General features: G+C 38.9%; 2 protein-coding genes across 2 annotated transcripts; one reads left to right on the top strand and one right to left on the bottom strand.

Annotated features, from left to right (window-relative positions):
* The first annotated feature begins 7,940 nt into the window (after positions 1-7,940).
* Positions 7,941-10,101, top strand: LOC121756910 (salviol synthase-like). The gene is made up of 2 exons (XM_042152340.1): positions 7,941-8,855; positions 9,273-10,101. The coding sequence occupies exons 1-2, from the start codon at positions 7,980-7,982 to the stop codon at positions 9,894-9,896; spliced, it is 1,500 nt and encodes a 499-aa protein (XP_042008274.1). The 5' UTR covers positions 7,941-7,979; the 3' UTR covers positions 9,897-10,101.
* Positions 10,102-13,005: 2,904 nt separating this feature from the next.
* Positions 13,006-14,368, bottom strand: LOC121759324 (serine acetyltransferase 1, chloroplastic-like). The gene has a single exon (XM_042154866.1). The coding sequence runs from the start codon at positions 14,281-14,283 to the stop codon at positions 13,201-13,203; it is 1,083 nt and encodes a 360-aa protein (XP_042010800.1). The 5' UTR covers positions 14,284-14,368; the 3' UTR covers positions 13,006-13,200.
* Positions 14,369-14,700: the final 332 nt, after the last annotated feature.

Raw genomic sequence — 14,700 nt, 5'->3', positions numbered from 1 at the left:
ACGGACTTCGGCCCTCTCCAGGAAAAGTCCGGAGCCGCTGTCCTATTGTAAAAAAAGAAGCGATTTTTCCACATCGGCCATTTGGTTTTACAGAAGGCTCTAAAGGGCTGTAAAGAGATCAAGTAAAACCAGGATCCCTTTCTCTTAAACTGAAAGAAATTAAGGATTGCCCTCAGAGACAGATCCTTTTCTAGTCTACGCAGCTCGGCAGCAAAGGCCGATAAGTGCCTCCAAGAATTTGGAGTCACCTGACCTAAAGGAAGTTGGAAAAAATCAAGAAGCTCTACAAAGGCGGGGGGAAGAGGGAAACGAAGCCCGCATTCTAAGCAGGCTTCGTAAACGGTGGCATAACACCATCAGAAGATAACGAAGAAAGGAGTGAACACGACATAGCTTTGTTATAACAGTAGAAAAATTACAATACATAGGAACAAGATTATAATTTTTAACTGTCGGAGAGTTGTTGCCGCTTTACCAATTGTTAGCGCCAATGCGTCACACTCTGTTTTCATGCCCAGTTGTAACTTCAAGGCTTCAAACTCCACAGTTTTCATGCGCAATTTCTCTTGCAGAACACCTTCATGTAGCGATTTGGCTCGAAGTTCAGATTCGAATTGGTCTCGCTCAAGTTTCACTCTCTGAACGTAACTGTCTTGGCTTGGGGATAGACTCGCATCAACCCATCAAAAAAACTTGCAATCATCTTCCTGCATAATACTTTCTCATTAATCTTTCTGCCAACAAAATTAATGGAAAAACGAACAACATACATGATTTTAACCTTCCATATTGGGCAGCGATAGTAACGTCTACCCGGGTTAGCAGCCGTCCTAGATATCACAAGCTCAGCCTCAAGATCGTGATTACAATTCACATTTTCGGGACGAGGCCAATTCCAATTGAAGCTTGAACCGAAAGATTGAGAAGAAGAAGAAGAAGACATTGCAACACGACCTGAATTCAATTCGACAATACAAAATTCAAATCAGCAATGCAATTTTGCCGAAAGATAGCACATAGCACATAGCACAAAATCTAAAATCATAATTCCAGATGCCCAACTGTAAACTTCAACCAAGAATTGCAAAATTTTCCAGATGCCCCGACTGTAACCCTACAACCATTAAATTAAATTCCAGATGCCCGACAGTAACCCTACAACAAAAAAAATCAACCAACAATTGCAAAATAAAATTCCAGATGAAATCGCCTAAACCCTTGTGGATACCCTAAATTTAGCGAAATCCAGATGAAATCCCCTAAATTCCAGATGCCGAACAAATGAAATCCCCTAAATTCCAGATGCCCAACAGATGCCTCGCCTATTATGTTTAGAGAGGAAAATATGAAAGCCGACGAAAATGAAAGATGAAAGAAACGAAGTGTCTATTCTGTTTGACTACGAATGAAATCATTTGGAGAGGGAGGGAAAGATGAAAGAAAATAGGAGAATGGAAATATGATTACTATTCTGTTTGACAATACAACTCTTACACATGCAGACTATGTGCAGCATAGGGTGCAGGTTTAGTAGGTAAATAGTCTAAACTGCCCTTCTGCCCATGTGGGCATTTTCGTTCGGAAAATGGCAAAATACACAAGGTTTGTGATTATATATTTTGTTAGATACCTATGATGTGATTTTTAAATGTTAGGGGCCTCTGCTGTTACAGGGCGAAAAGTTAGGGCCCTTTTGTGCAGTTCACTCGAAAATGTATGATAAATTTATAATACGAGGTCTATTGATAAATGACACGATCTAGTGTTAATGTTTAATTGAAAATATTTTATTAACCACTTAGCTCATCGGTAAAAGTAGTTAGTGATTGGAAGTGTATAGGAAAATAATGGCCGCTCATACTTCTAAAGAGTAAGAATGAATTGAAACACACCAAATACTATAAAAGAAAGAGATATTGATATTGAAACACACCAAAAATATAAAAGAAAGGGATTCCGAGAGTATGCATGTATGAGACTGCATATTCATAGAGAGGTTAATAGATTTTATAGGTGCTACTTATTAAAAAAAAGTGCATGTTCTTTTCTAACGTCTTCTATCAAATAAAATTCCAAGATTGAGTGTGTCAAGTATGTGATTAAGCGATAAGAGGTTCACTGCGATGGACACCACTCCGTCGACAACGATATAATTTATTAGTACTAATATTATAATTATTGTTAAAATACAAAAATCCGACCTTGGCTTTGAATTGGATTGCTGCCTTTCCATGTGCCTGAGGATATCTGGGCTTTGAATTTATTGATTATTGTTTGTTCATGATGGGATACGAACTAAACAACTAAACAATAATTGCGAGCCCAATAGCAGTGACGGCCCATCAGCCCAAAACCCAAGAAAGAGTATCAGTTCGGCACAACCAAAGAGTTCGGTCACAGCCTATAGCTCGGTAAAAGCCGACCAATCGAGCTCAACTCTCAGATCGGCAAAAGCTGATCGGCAAAGTTCAGCAGTTCGGTCTCAGTATTCGACCGAACAAGGAGATAGTGGACCCATGCAGGATCTCCACGACCTCCATTACACCCACGATCTATTTAGTGGTATTAAGCAGTTATCAACCCCACTACCAGGGCTGCAAACCACGATCTTAGTTCGAATGTATAAATAGAACTTAGATCAGATAGACCAGTTTTAAGTTCTCTAGATCCTGAATCTCATATAGCAAATCAGTATTGTAATCTGTAAGCTAGATCAAGCAATACAAATTTGCCCTCTATTCTTCCCGTGGACGTAGATTTACCTCAGTAAATCGAACCACGTAATTCTCAGTGTTGTGATCTTCATTTATTACTTGCATTTATTCCCATCAAAAATTCGCTAAATCATCAATTCATTTCTGAATTTTCAAATTTCGTGATGTTAAGTTTCCATGGCCTAAGACATTGGTGAAGAAATGGCTCAACATCCAAGCCAAAACTGAGGATTTTCACGCCGAAGAAATGGCTCAACATTAAATTTGTCAAACATTGACTTCAGATTTATTTTCTGTGTAAAGTTGCATTTAATTCTAAAATGCAGCATCTAATTCATCATTTAATTTGTCGAATTTGTGTTCGGTTTTGATAGTTTTAGAGAAGAAAAAAAAAATACACTACACCAATATTATTAATAATAATTCAAAAGTAAAAGACAATCATCATTCATCACATCACTTTATCTACTTTATTATACACCCACTTAACTCACTAAATATCCATTTCTTAGACTCTGTGTCCAAAAGTTCCACCTCTATTAAGACGGAACAGAAGGAGTAGTATAATTGACTTATTTATATATCAAAATTTTTATGACGTCAACCGCGTTAGAGGCTTTCAAGACTTTGATTTTTCAGTTTAGTTCGTGACTAACAATATTTATTTGACCATAGAATTATCAATCTTTATATTGAAAAATTTACAGATTAAATAAAATTTGATATCCATAACGTCATCTTGTCGTAAACATTAAGGCCATCCATTACGCTGTCTCTATACCGTCCCTTAAACTGTCCCTTAACTATTATTTGACCACTATTTGATGGCCCCACTGTCCTTTTTTCCACCATCCCTTAACTAAGGGACGGAACCTGCAACGCTCCGTCCCTTAACCGTCCCTTATTCCGTCCCTTAATTACTATTCATTCAATTTCATTTTTTTTCCAACCCAATTCAATTTAAACAAACACAATTCATTAAAATTAAAGACATATTATTGGTTGTATTTTGTTGAGTGTTTTCAATTTTTAGGTATTAATTTATTGAATAATTTTATGTGTTTGATATTTTAGGTGTTAGATTGTTGATTTTTTCAGTAGGAGTAGTAGATTATTTAAATTTTTATTCGAATAAATTTGAATTAAAATTGAATGGATTATTTGGTTCCTATAAGAATCGGCCAATTAAGTACTGATTGATTAGGGCACCAGCAACGCTGTGCCGTTGCGGTTCCTATGCCGTTCCGGCGGAACGGTTCCGCGGCGGCACGCGTTGCGGGGTGCGTTCCGTCGCCGTTCCGTGCCGTCGCCATTCCTATGTCGTGCCGCGTTCCGTTCCGGAGGAACGCGGAACGGAACGTTCCGCCACGCGCCGAGGCTACGTGGCGGCCTCCCATTGACGCGTGCAGCCCACTCGCTGCCCCGCGAGTGGGCTTCGTCCGGTGACGCAATAATTAATTTTTTTTAAAAAAATTCGAATTTAATAAAAAATTTTTTTTTTTGCAACGGTAATGAGACCGTTTTTTTTATATCCGTTTTTTTTATTTTTTTTAATTTTTATTTTATTTATTTACTCTATAAATACTCCTAATTCATACTCATTTCAATCACAAACACACATCTATTCCTCTCTATTTCCACCCCAATTTTCATCTCAAATCAACTATATTTTCCTTCTCCCAAATTTAATCAAACTAATGGATCCTTATGAACAAATGCGTCAAATATTGGAACAATCACTTGAAGAAGATCGACGACGGGAGGCGGAAGAAGCCGCGCCACCCCAACGACGCTCCCGTACGTACATCCATCGTAACCGGGAGGAAGCCGCCGCAAGGTTAGTACGCGACTACTTCTGCGATAACCCGGTTTGGGGAGATACGTACTTCCGTCGCCGTTTCCGCATGGGGAAACCGTTATTTCTCCACATCGCGAATACTTTGGCAGCCCGGGAAGAGTTCTTTCAGGAAGGGTTCGACGCGGTCGGCCGTCCCAGCCACACGACGCTGCAGAAATGTACTGCAGCAATCCGTCAGCTTGCGACTGGACAAACGGCCGACATGTTCGATGAATACCTCCACATCGGAGACAGCACTGGGCGAATGTGCTTGCTCAAATTCTGCCAAGGCGTCCGGGCAGCCTTCACCGACGAATTTCTCCGAAGGCCAAGCACGACCGATTGTCAGTTCCTGCTCAACCTTCACGAAACAGTGCACGGATTCCCCTGGATGCTCGGCAGCGTCGATTGCATGCACTGGCAATGGAAGAATTTCCCGGTGGCGTGGAAGGGGTCCTACACGAGCGGCCACAAAGGCACCCACCCAACCGTTATACTTGAGGCCGTTGCCGACTACCGCCTTTGGATCTGGCACGCGTACTTCGGGGTCCCCGGGTCGAACAACGACGTAAACGTGCTCCACCAGTCCGACCTCTTGACCGAAGTTTTGGATGGTAAAGCGCCGGCCATCAACTTCGTCGCCAACAACCGGCTTTATAAAATGGGGTACTATCTCGCCGATGGCATCTACCCGAAGTGGCCTACCTTCGTGAAGACGTGCAGTGGGTCTGCGAACCCAAAGCAGACTCTTTTTGCGCAGAAGCAGGAGGCTGCTCGCAAGGATGTGGAGAGGGCGTTCGGGGTTCTCCAAGCGCGCTTCAACATCATCAAAGCCCCGGCTCGTACGTGGTTCATGGAAAACATGGTCGACATCATGTATACGTGCATAATCTTGCACAACATGATTGTCCAAGACGAAGGACCCGAGGCGGGAAATTGGTTCGACGACGAATCCCCCGGAAGCTCAACCGCAAGTAGTCCGCCTCGAAGTGGAGCGCATCCGTCTATACAAGAACGGTTATCTATTCGTGCAAGGACACGCGGCTCTAGTGCCCACACCCAACTCCAACATGATCTAATTGAGCACATTTGGGCAAATTTTGGCGGATGAAATTATTAAAATTGTGTACTTTTATTTTTTTAGGATTTTAATTGTGTGCTTTTTATTTTTTTACGTTTAAGTTGTAATTTTTTTTAATGTTGTGTGTTTTTTTAATAAAGTGTGTTTGTTTTTTAAAGTGTGTTTATTTAAATTGAATTGGGTTGGAAATAAAAAAAAATGAAATTGAATGAATAGTAATTTAAGGAACGGTTAAGGAACGGAGGGTTGCAGGTTCCGTTCCTTAGTTAAGGAATGGAGTAAAAAAGTACAGTAGGGCCCTCAAATAGTGGTTTAAGGAACGATATAGGAACGGTATAGGAACAGCGTTGTGGATGGCCTTAGAACCGAACCAGTCCAATATGGTTTCGTACCAGTTCCTGAATTTGTAAAAATTTACAACAGGTTCGATTAGAACCGAAACCCTCCGAATAAGTAGGTTGTAGGCCTACTCATACAGATAAAGTAGATCTTACTATTTTCTAGCATCCGTCTTATAAATCCTAAATTAAGCATGTTTAGCCTAGGAGTAAGTGTCTCGCTTAGCCCAAGTCGGCGGCGGTTCTTGATGGGCGGCGACAAGGAGTTACGTCAGAAGAGTTGCAAAGAAAATTGTACGTACTTTCTAGGAAACTGGTTGCATGTTACGTCAGAAGAGTTACGTCAGAAGAGTTACATTTCTTTTTTCTAATTTAAATACATCAACAATGAGATTTTCTAAAGAATTTTCTCAATAAACACTTTCATTCGAGAAAATACTACTATAATTTTACCCTTTTTTTCAATTATAAATTTTGGTTGTTATTGACAATAAAATCTTTTAGTTATTTACTCAACTGTCTAATGTTTTGAAAAATTAACAAATTTTAAGAGATGTTGCATGTAAATTAAGATTTTTGTGATTCAAATTACATTTGATTAAAATGATGATTGTTTTTTATTTTTATATATTAATATTTTATTTCATAATTTAAATGATTGTCTAAAAATCTACATTATATTTTATTTATATAAGTTTCTTTATTCAGATAATGTCATTGTAAAGATGTTAGTGAAATATAGTACTCCTATTACTTTAAAAAATTCACTCCTCATAAATTTCAATAAATATAAATTAAAATATATATCTGTATTTAAAAAGTGTCGAACATTAAATAAATTAGAAAAAATCTATCCTTAGGAAAAAAACAGAAAATTCCAAAGTTTGGGGCAATTTCTATAAAATTTGAAAGTTTAAGGGAAATTCTAGAAAATCTTGGAAGTTTAGTGTATTTTCAAGTGTCAATACTCGCCATATTTTGCCACATGGGCACTTCCGACGTACACGTTAGCTTCAATTTAAAAAAAATAAAAAATATGGAAAAAATTCAAAAAAAACTAAAAGTTTGGAGAAAAACTAGAAAATATTCAAAGCTCATACTCCCTAGTCCCAAAATAAGCGAGACGTTTCTTTTTCACACCCGTTTTGGGAAATAATATAAAATAGTTGAAGTGGAGAAAACTAAAGTAAGAAAGAATTATGTAGAGAAGACTCTCCTCTATATAATTCTCTCTCTTACTTTACTATCTCTTTACTCTAACTATTTTATACCTCCCCGTCTCACAAGAATATACACTTTTTCCTTATTAGTCCGTCCCACATGAATAAACACTTTCCAATTTTGAAAACTTTTTTTTCTCTATTGAGGTAAGACTCGTTCTCCACTACCAATACTTTAATTAATTTTTCTTTGTATCTCTCTCTTACTTTTTCAATTTGCATTAAAAACTAGTGCTAAATCCAAAATGTATTTTCAGATGAGGGCGAAAAAGAGGCGTTTATCTTATCTTGAGACGGAGTGAGTATTTTTACAAGCAAATAACCCTTTTGTAACTATAGTACTCCCTCCATCCGTGATTAAATGTCTCATATTTGACCAGTTTTAAAAAATTGTTTGCCTTTATGTACAGAAAAGTTAGTGGAATGTGGAGTCTACTTTTATGTATTGGTTTTATAATAAAAATGTGAGTGGAATGAGTTAGTGGAATATATGGTCTACTTACCAATTATAGTAAAAGTGAAATGAGATATTTATTGGCGGACGAATGAAAAAGGAAAAATGAGACATTTAATGGCGAACGGGGGAGGATGCAGTAGTAAGAAAGAACCCAAATTTGACCAATAAAGAATAGTCAGGTTAGTGGGCAGCTTCAACTACTCATGTAATAAAATTCAAGCAACAAAGGTAAATTCGTCAATTTTCAACAGTTAACCCTCTGCATAAATAAATAATACTATCATCATACATCAAGCAAGCTAGCATTAGTGAGGGATATAGTATTAACAATTATGGAGATCCAAATATCATTACTACTACTATTACTATGCATCCCACTCTTGCTCTTCACTCTCATATTCAAATCCAAAAACACTAGAAATATCCACATCCCACCCGGCCCATGGAAGCTCCCCTTCATCGGAAACATCCACAACCTCCTCGGCGCCGTCCCTCACCGCTCCCTCCACCAACTCGCGCGCATCTTCGGCCCAACGATGCACCTCAAACTCGGCCAACTCTCCGTCGTCGTCGTCTCCTCCGCCGACGCCGCAAAGCAGATCACCAAAACCCACGACCTCAACTTCTCCTCCCGCCCCTCCACCATCGTAACCGAGATAATCACCTACCACTGCACCAGCATCACCTCCGCCCCCTACGGCGACTACTGGCGCCAGCTCCGCAAAATCTGCACTCTCGAGCTTCTCAGCGCCAAGCGCGTGCACTCTTTCCGCTCACTCAGAGAGAGAGTTTTCCACGACCTCGCTCTGCGGATCGCATCCAAAGAAGGATCGCTGATCAATCTGACGGCGGAGCTACAAGCGTCGACGTACGCTCTTATTTCAAGAGCGACGCTTGGGGAGCAAACGAAGGTGCATGAGGCGTTGATTCCGATTCTTGAGGAGGTGATGGAGTGTGCTGCTGGATTTGATGTTGCTGAGTTTTTTCCTTCGATTAAGCTTCTTCAGGGGGTGAGTGGGCTTAGGAGGAGAGTTCGGGGTTTGCACAGAGAGATTGATGGCATACTTGAAGATGTGATCCGTCTGCACAGAGATGTGAAGGCGGACGAGCGAAGAGAGCACGAAGATTTTCTCGATGTTCTTCTCAGGGTTCAGGAAGACGGACTCGAGCTTCCTCTTATGACCGACAACATCAAGTCCGTGCTCGTGGTTGGTTTTCTAATTTTCTTCTCTCGTCTTTCATGCATCACTTAGCATCTTTAATAGTGGGGTGTAATTTATCTTGCGAAGACTTGACTTATATTTGGCTTGTTTTATTTGTTCTTCATCACATTTTGTTTCTTTCATTCTTTAGTAATAATTTGAGTAATATTTGTACATAGCTTTTTTATGCATCACTTAGTATCTTTAGTAGCACTATTTGCTCGATTCTCGAAATTCCATCTAAGATCACGTGTGTGACGTAATTTTATCTTGCGAAAATAGATTTTTCCTTAACTCGACTTCAGTTGTTGTTTTTCTTTTTGTTTCTTACATCTGATTGTAATAGTTAGAATACCGCTGGCATACAGTACGCATGTTAAGTTTTTCGATGTTTCTAACAAGTTCATCTAACAAAACCCGAAGGATATGTTGGGAGCTGGAGGTGAGACATCAGCCACAACAATGGATTGGGCAATGTCTGAAATGCTCAAAAACCCGAGAGTCCTTCAAAAGGCGCAAGAAGAGGTGAGGAAGGCTTTCGACGAAGATGGATACGTAGACGAAGCTCGCATAACTCAACTCAAGTATCTCAAGTCAGTAGTGAAGGAGGCTCTAAGGATCCATCCGCCGCTGCCTTTGCTACTTCCACGAAAATGCGGCCAAGCATGTGAGATCGATGGATACGAGATTCCAGCAGACACCAAAATCATCATCAACGCGTGGGCTGTCAACAGAGACCCCAAATATTGGAAAAATGCAGAGTGCTTCGAGCCAGAGAGATTCATGGATAGTTTGGTGGATTACAAGGGAAACAACTTCGAATATATTCCGTTTGGCGCGGGAAGGAGAATGTGCCCTGGCATGACGTTCGGGCTGGCCAACGTTGAGCTCCCACTTGCAATGCTACTGTATCATTTCGACTGGAAATTAGGTGGTGGGATGAAGCCTCAAGAAATGGATATGGCTGATGGGGTCGGCGTGACGTCTAGAAGGATCAAAGATCTCTGCGTTGTTCCTTCTATCAGAAGACCTTTGCCTTCCAAATAATCAACAAAGCTCACGGATAAAAATTCAGTCACACATTAGGCAAAATAAATAAGCTCACTTGGTCTATCATAAATAATGAATAAATGATCAAAGTTCCTTCGGTTGATCATATTTTTCCTTGGTGTGTTATAGGCTACTTTTATTTGGTATGCATCAAACTTACTAGTACTTTTACAAAAATTCAATGTCAAGATATTTTAATTAAGTGGCAATTTTGCGAAATAGATAGTCATAGAATGGAAAGAGACAAAAAAATATGGTCAAGTTTTACTCATCCCACGCCAAGCACGATACTATGGACATTAATATGGACTATTGATGTCAAAGTTAACCTACCTTGACTCAATAATCAGACGACAGCATTGACTCAGTAGAAACCGTCGATTCTGGTTCTGTTTCGTGGAAGATTTTCGATGGTTCAAAAATGTTGTAACCTAAATAGGACCGCCTAGTTCACGGTTCCAGTTACAGTTCGACTTGTAGCCGACACTCCAGAACTAGCAATCAATGATCTTGTTCCGAGTAGTATTTCTAGTTTCAATTTAACCATGAATCTTTAGTTGAGATTCAAGGTGTCAACTTAGCCAGGCTGACCCATCAGCTCGAGGCTGGTCGGATAGACTACGTAGGCAGGATTGGGCCGGATACCCCACTAGCCACTAGAATTGAGTTCCATTTGTGTCCAAGCAAAATTAGGGTCACATCAAAATAAGCTTAATACATTATGTACTCCATATATTAATTTGTATTTCATTTTAATACTAAACATAATTCGTGGTTCAAATATATTTTAGACTAACTCTATTTTTTGGTGTTAAACATGTGATCATTTTACAATTTTAGTTCAAAACATTACGTTTGAAAGTTTGTGTAAGTTACACTCAAATAATCATATGTTAAAACATGTTAGATGATGTGTGAAATGCTCAAAAATCACAAGGTGGTGAAGGAAAGTATGAGGATGCGTCCTTTCGAATTTGCGTCTGGTCTACTATGTGCATTTTCGACATGAATCGTTGGCAGTCGCACGAAAGGACTCCTTCAAAGAAACTCGTGATACCACTTGGTATAATGTTTGTCCTTAGTGATGGAAACAAAAATTTAAATAATTCAGTGATAAAATTTTAAAATATAATAATAATTTTAAGATATTTATGTTTTATTCAAGTTTTCAAGTTTTACAAACTATTTATAGTTAGCTCGCTCACCTCACAAACCAACTCTTTTAACCGTCTTAGCTTAAGCTAGCTGTCATTTCTCGTTGTCGATTGTTGTAACGATATCAAAGCATTTTGCGAGTTAGCTCACTCACCTAAATATCATTTTGCTATAAATTTTGATTCAAATAATGGGAGAGGTAACAAAACATGAGAAGAAAACAAATAGCACATCTTTTTCATTATTCCATTCCACCACATTGGTTGTAAAACCATCGCAGTTTTCTTGGAATTGGGACTGATACTGGGAAGATTCATAAAGAACGAATTAATCTAGTGAGAGCAAACCACTCCCGATGAAATAATGACAACCACTCTCTAAATAAAGAGCTAACCCACTCACATGCAATATTAATGGCTAAAATAACTATGCGATATTAAAGACTAAGATAACTCAATGAAACAACTATTTGTTCAAAACCTAATCATTTGTTCATTTGCTTCATGTAATTTAAATTAAGACTCCGGTATTTAATACTCCTGCCTATGCAATGTGAAATAACTTGTGTTTTTGCTTCATTTGCATCATATAATTTAAATTGATAATACTTTTGTCTATGCAATGTGTAATAACTTGTGCTTTTGCAAGTGTTCCTATAGCACTATATTGTTTGTGCATGCGTCTATACATATGCGGACAAAATTATATCCAATATATATTCGCAAATGTTAATTTTTTTTATTATATATAAGCCTTTTAGCTTGTTATATATATGGATTACATACATCCACATATTCATAGGTCTTGTTTTTTATTACAGAATTTTCTATTATAATCTTATATATATTTAGACTTTTTTCATAGACATCTAGATATTTTTTGTTACAAAATCCAGATATATCCATTTGTCTATTAAATTAATATCTAGTTAATTTATTCAATTCATATTTATATATAATATTTGTAATTCTAATTATTAATTATAACCATTCATATTATATAAGAAGAAGTTATGTGTTGATTTAGTACTACCATTATTCAACATTTATAAAAGTAAGAAGCTTAAAAAAGAAAAAATATTTATGAAAATAAATAATTAGAATTAATATGAATTTAACGTTAAGTATCTCCCCAAATTCCCCTAAAAACACGTCAATTTGCATTAGGTTAAAAATTAGTTCATCGTTTGTCTTTCTTTTTCATCAATCCAAAATGGCTCTGGTACCGAATTGGGGTCTCCGGAAGATTGAACGGTGACCGAAATTCGTCCTACACAAAAGGAATTATGCGAGAGAGAAATAACAAATTCTTAACTAACTACTATGACGCGCTTATGGCGAATACATCAGTGATTCTTTACTCCACGTGTTGCATGCATCCAAGCAACACGCTTATTTTAATCCATCTTCACGCTTATTCCACACATGCTCCTTATCACGCGTACCAGGCTCCATGTTTACTCGTTTCTTCTTTGTCTTGGTCTGGCACTGATTAAGCCTCTGTTGGAGCTGCGGTTTGGCCTATACTGGCTCTATCGCAGTCTGTATATTGAAACTAATTTTCTAAAGGTTAATTATGCGAAATTATTACTTATTCTGCGAGTGACATATCTAGGGATCTTGTTGAGAATACATAGAGATTAAAATTATCTGGAACTTCAAATTAGGGCCAGATCAATATTCTACTCTTTAATTTTGCTCTATCAATCAAAATTTATTTCTTTATTTTCTTATATTTTTTATGAAGGGTTTTAGATTCATATATTATGGAAAATTTATCTGCCTTCATTCACTCAATCAAAAATTCAAAATCTTTCTTTATTTTCTTATGTTTTTTAATCGAGATTCTTAAATTTATGGAGTAGTAGTATATAAGAACAAGAGCATGAACCAAGTATTACTCTCAGTTTCACTGATTTGGCTCTGCTTTTTTAACAAAGCAAACACGCAAATTAACCAAAGAGGATTCTAATTCTACCCTTTTATTGTACACATAAAACCACATACATACACTAACACCACCATAAGTAGTCTTCCACCAAAATCAGTCACACAAATGAGTAATAATATCTAATCATAGTACTAATAGCAAATAAGTTGCACACACACACACACACACATCTCTGCTAACAACACTCACTCTTCTTCTATATAACATAATTAGACCATTCAGAATGCGAGGTCTGATCCATGGTTAAGCTCGGCGTCTTCTCCAGCCGCCCTCCGATCAATCTCGCCGGATTCCCAACCGCAGTGCTCCTCGCTGGCACCTGCTTCAACACAACCGATCCAGCCCCAATCTTCGCCCCCTCCTCGATCCTCACATTGCCTAGCACACAAGTCCCCGCCCCAATCAGGACCCCATCCCCGATTTTCGGGTGCCTATCGCCGCTCGCCTTGCCCGTCCCGCCCAGCGTCACGTTATGCAGAATCGACACATTGTTCCCAATCACCGCTGTCTCCCCAATCACCACCCCCGTCGCGTGATCGAGAAGGATACCGCTCCCGATCCTCGCCCCGGGATGGATATCCACCGCGAAGGCCTCCGAAACCCTGTTCTGTATCAACAGAGCCAGCACTTTCCTGCCTTTGCGCCATAGATTGTGAGCTATTCTATGAGATTGAATCGCGGAGAAGCCTTTGAAGTTCAGGAAGCAGTGTGCGAAACTGATGCAGGCAGGGTCCCTCTCCTTCACCGCCCTCAAATCATCAACCACCGCCCTAATTATTTCTCCATTTTCAACTAAAATCCCTAAAATTAAATCGTAAAGGATGCCGCTGGGGAGGCTGTGGTTGCTCAATTTGATCGAGAGGTGATTCGCGAGAGCTGATTCTATCGAATCGTGGCACAGAATAGAAGTATAATAGTAGCTAGACAAAATGGGTTCCTGCTCGATATCTAACCTGGCCTCCTCCTTCATCCGCAGCCACAAATCGGCAACCAAAACCGTCTTTGCTTGTACGCGATCGGTGAAATTAGGTCTGCAACAGATGGCGTAGCTGTCGACAGATTGAGCGGTGCGGGGGGGAGTTGTGGCGGTGGAGGAGTGGACGCAAGTAGCCATGGAGTGGTTGTGTGGCGGGAAAATTGGCTTGTGGAGCAGAAACGGCGAGGAGAAGAATCTGGATGAGAGAGATAGGAGAATGGTGGAAGGGGAGGGAGATTTATTTAGGGCAGAGGGTGTGGCTGTGGAGAAGAAGACGGAGATGGAGAGCGACAGAGCTTTCATTGGAAAATGATTTTTGTATTTGTTTTTTTTTTTTGGGAGCGAATAAATAATTGTGAGGGAGATGAAGCGTAAACGAATTTGGGAATAAGTGGTAAAGTGGAACCACGATTTATAGGGTCCACCACGAGCAGCCGCGACAGTAAGTTAAAGTCGTCAAATAGTGGTAAAAACAAATTGATTTTTTGGATTAGTTATAGCCGTTGCTTTTTATTGTGGGTTGATAATAAAAGGGAAGGCTCATTTAGTAGGTCGCGGCGGAATATGATGTGAAAGATTCGGATATAGTAATAATAATGTTATGCTTAGTTGCATGCACCAAATTAAATGTTAGAATAATCAAATTATACTAATGACATAATTAAGGATTGAATTGCATATCTTACATAGTACTATATGAGGTTGTATACAGAATTCACA

This window comes from Salvia splendens, chromosome 12 (assembly GCF_004379255.2).
Source record: "Salvia splendens isolate huo1 chromosome 12, SspV2, whole genome shotgun sequence".
NCBI classification, from domain to species: domain Eukaryota; kingdom Viridiplantae; phylum Streptophyta; class Magnoliopsida; order Lamiales; family Lamiaceae; genus Salvia; species Salvia splendens.
Note: the sequence above shows the minus strand (reverse complement) of the source record. Positions and strands in the feature narration are given on the sequence as shown.

What these genes read in the sequence shown, in the direction of transcription:
- LOC121756910 (XM_042152340.1), top strand. Translation starts at nt 7,980, where the DNA reads ATGGAGATCCAAATATCATTACTACTACTATTACTATGCATCCCACTC. An exon ending in ACATCAAGTCCGTGCTCGTG is followed by an intron (nt 8,856 to 9,272) that starts GTTGGTTTTCTA and finishes CAAAACCCGAAG; the next exon opens with GATATGTTGGGAGCTGGAGG.
- LOC121759324 (XM_042154866.1), bottom strand. Translation starts at nt 14,283, where the DNA reads ATGAAAGCTCTGTCGCTCTCCATCTCCGTCTTCTTCTCCACAGCCACA.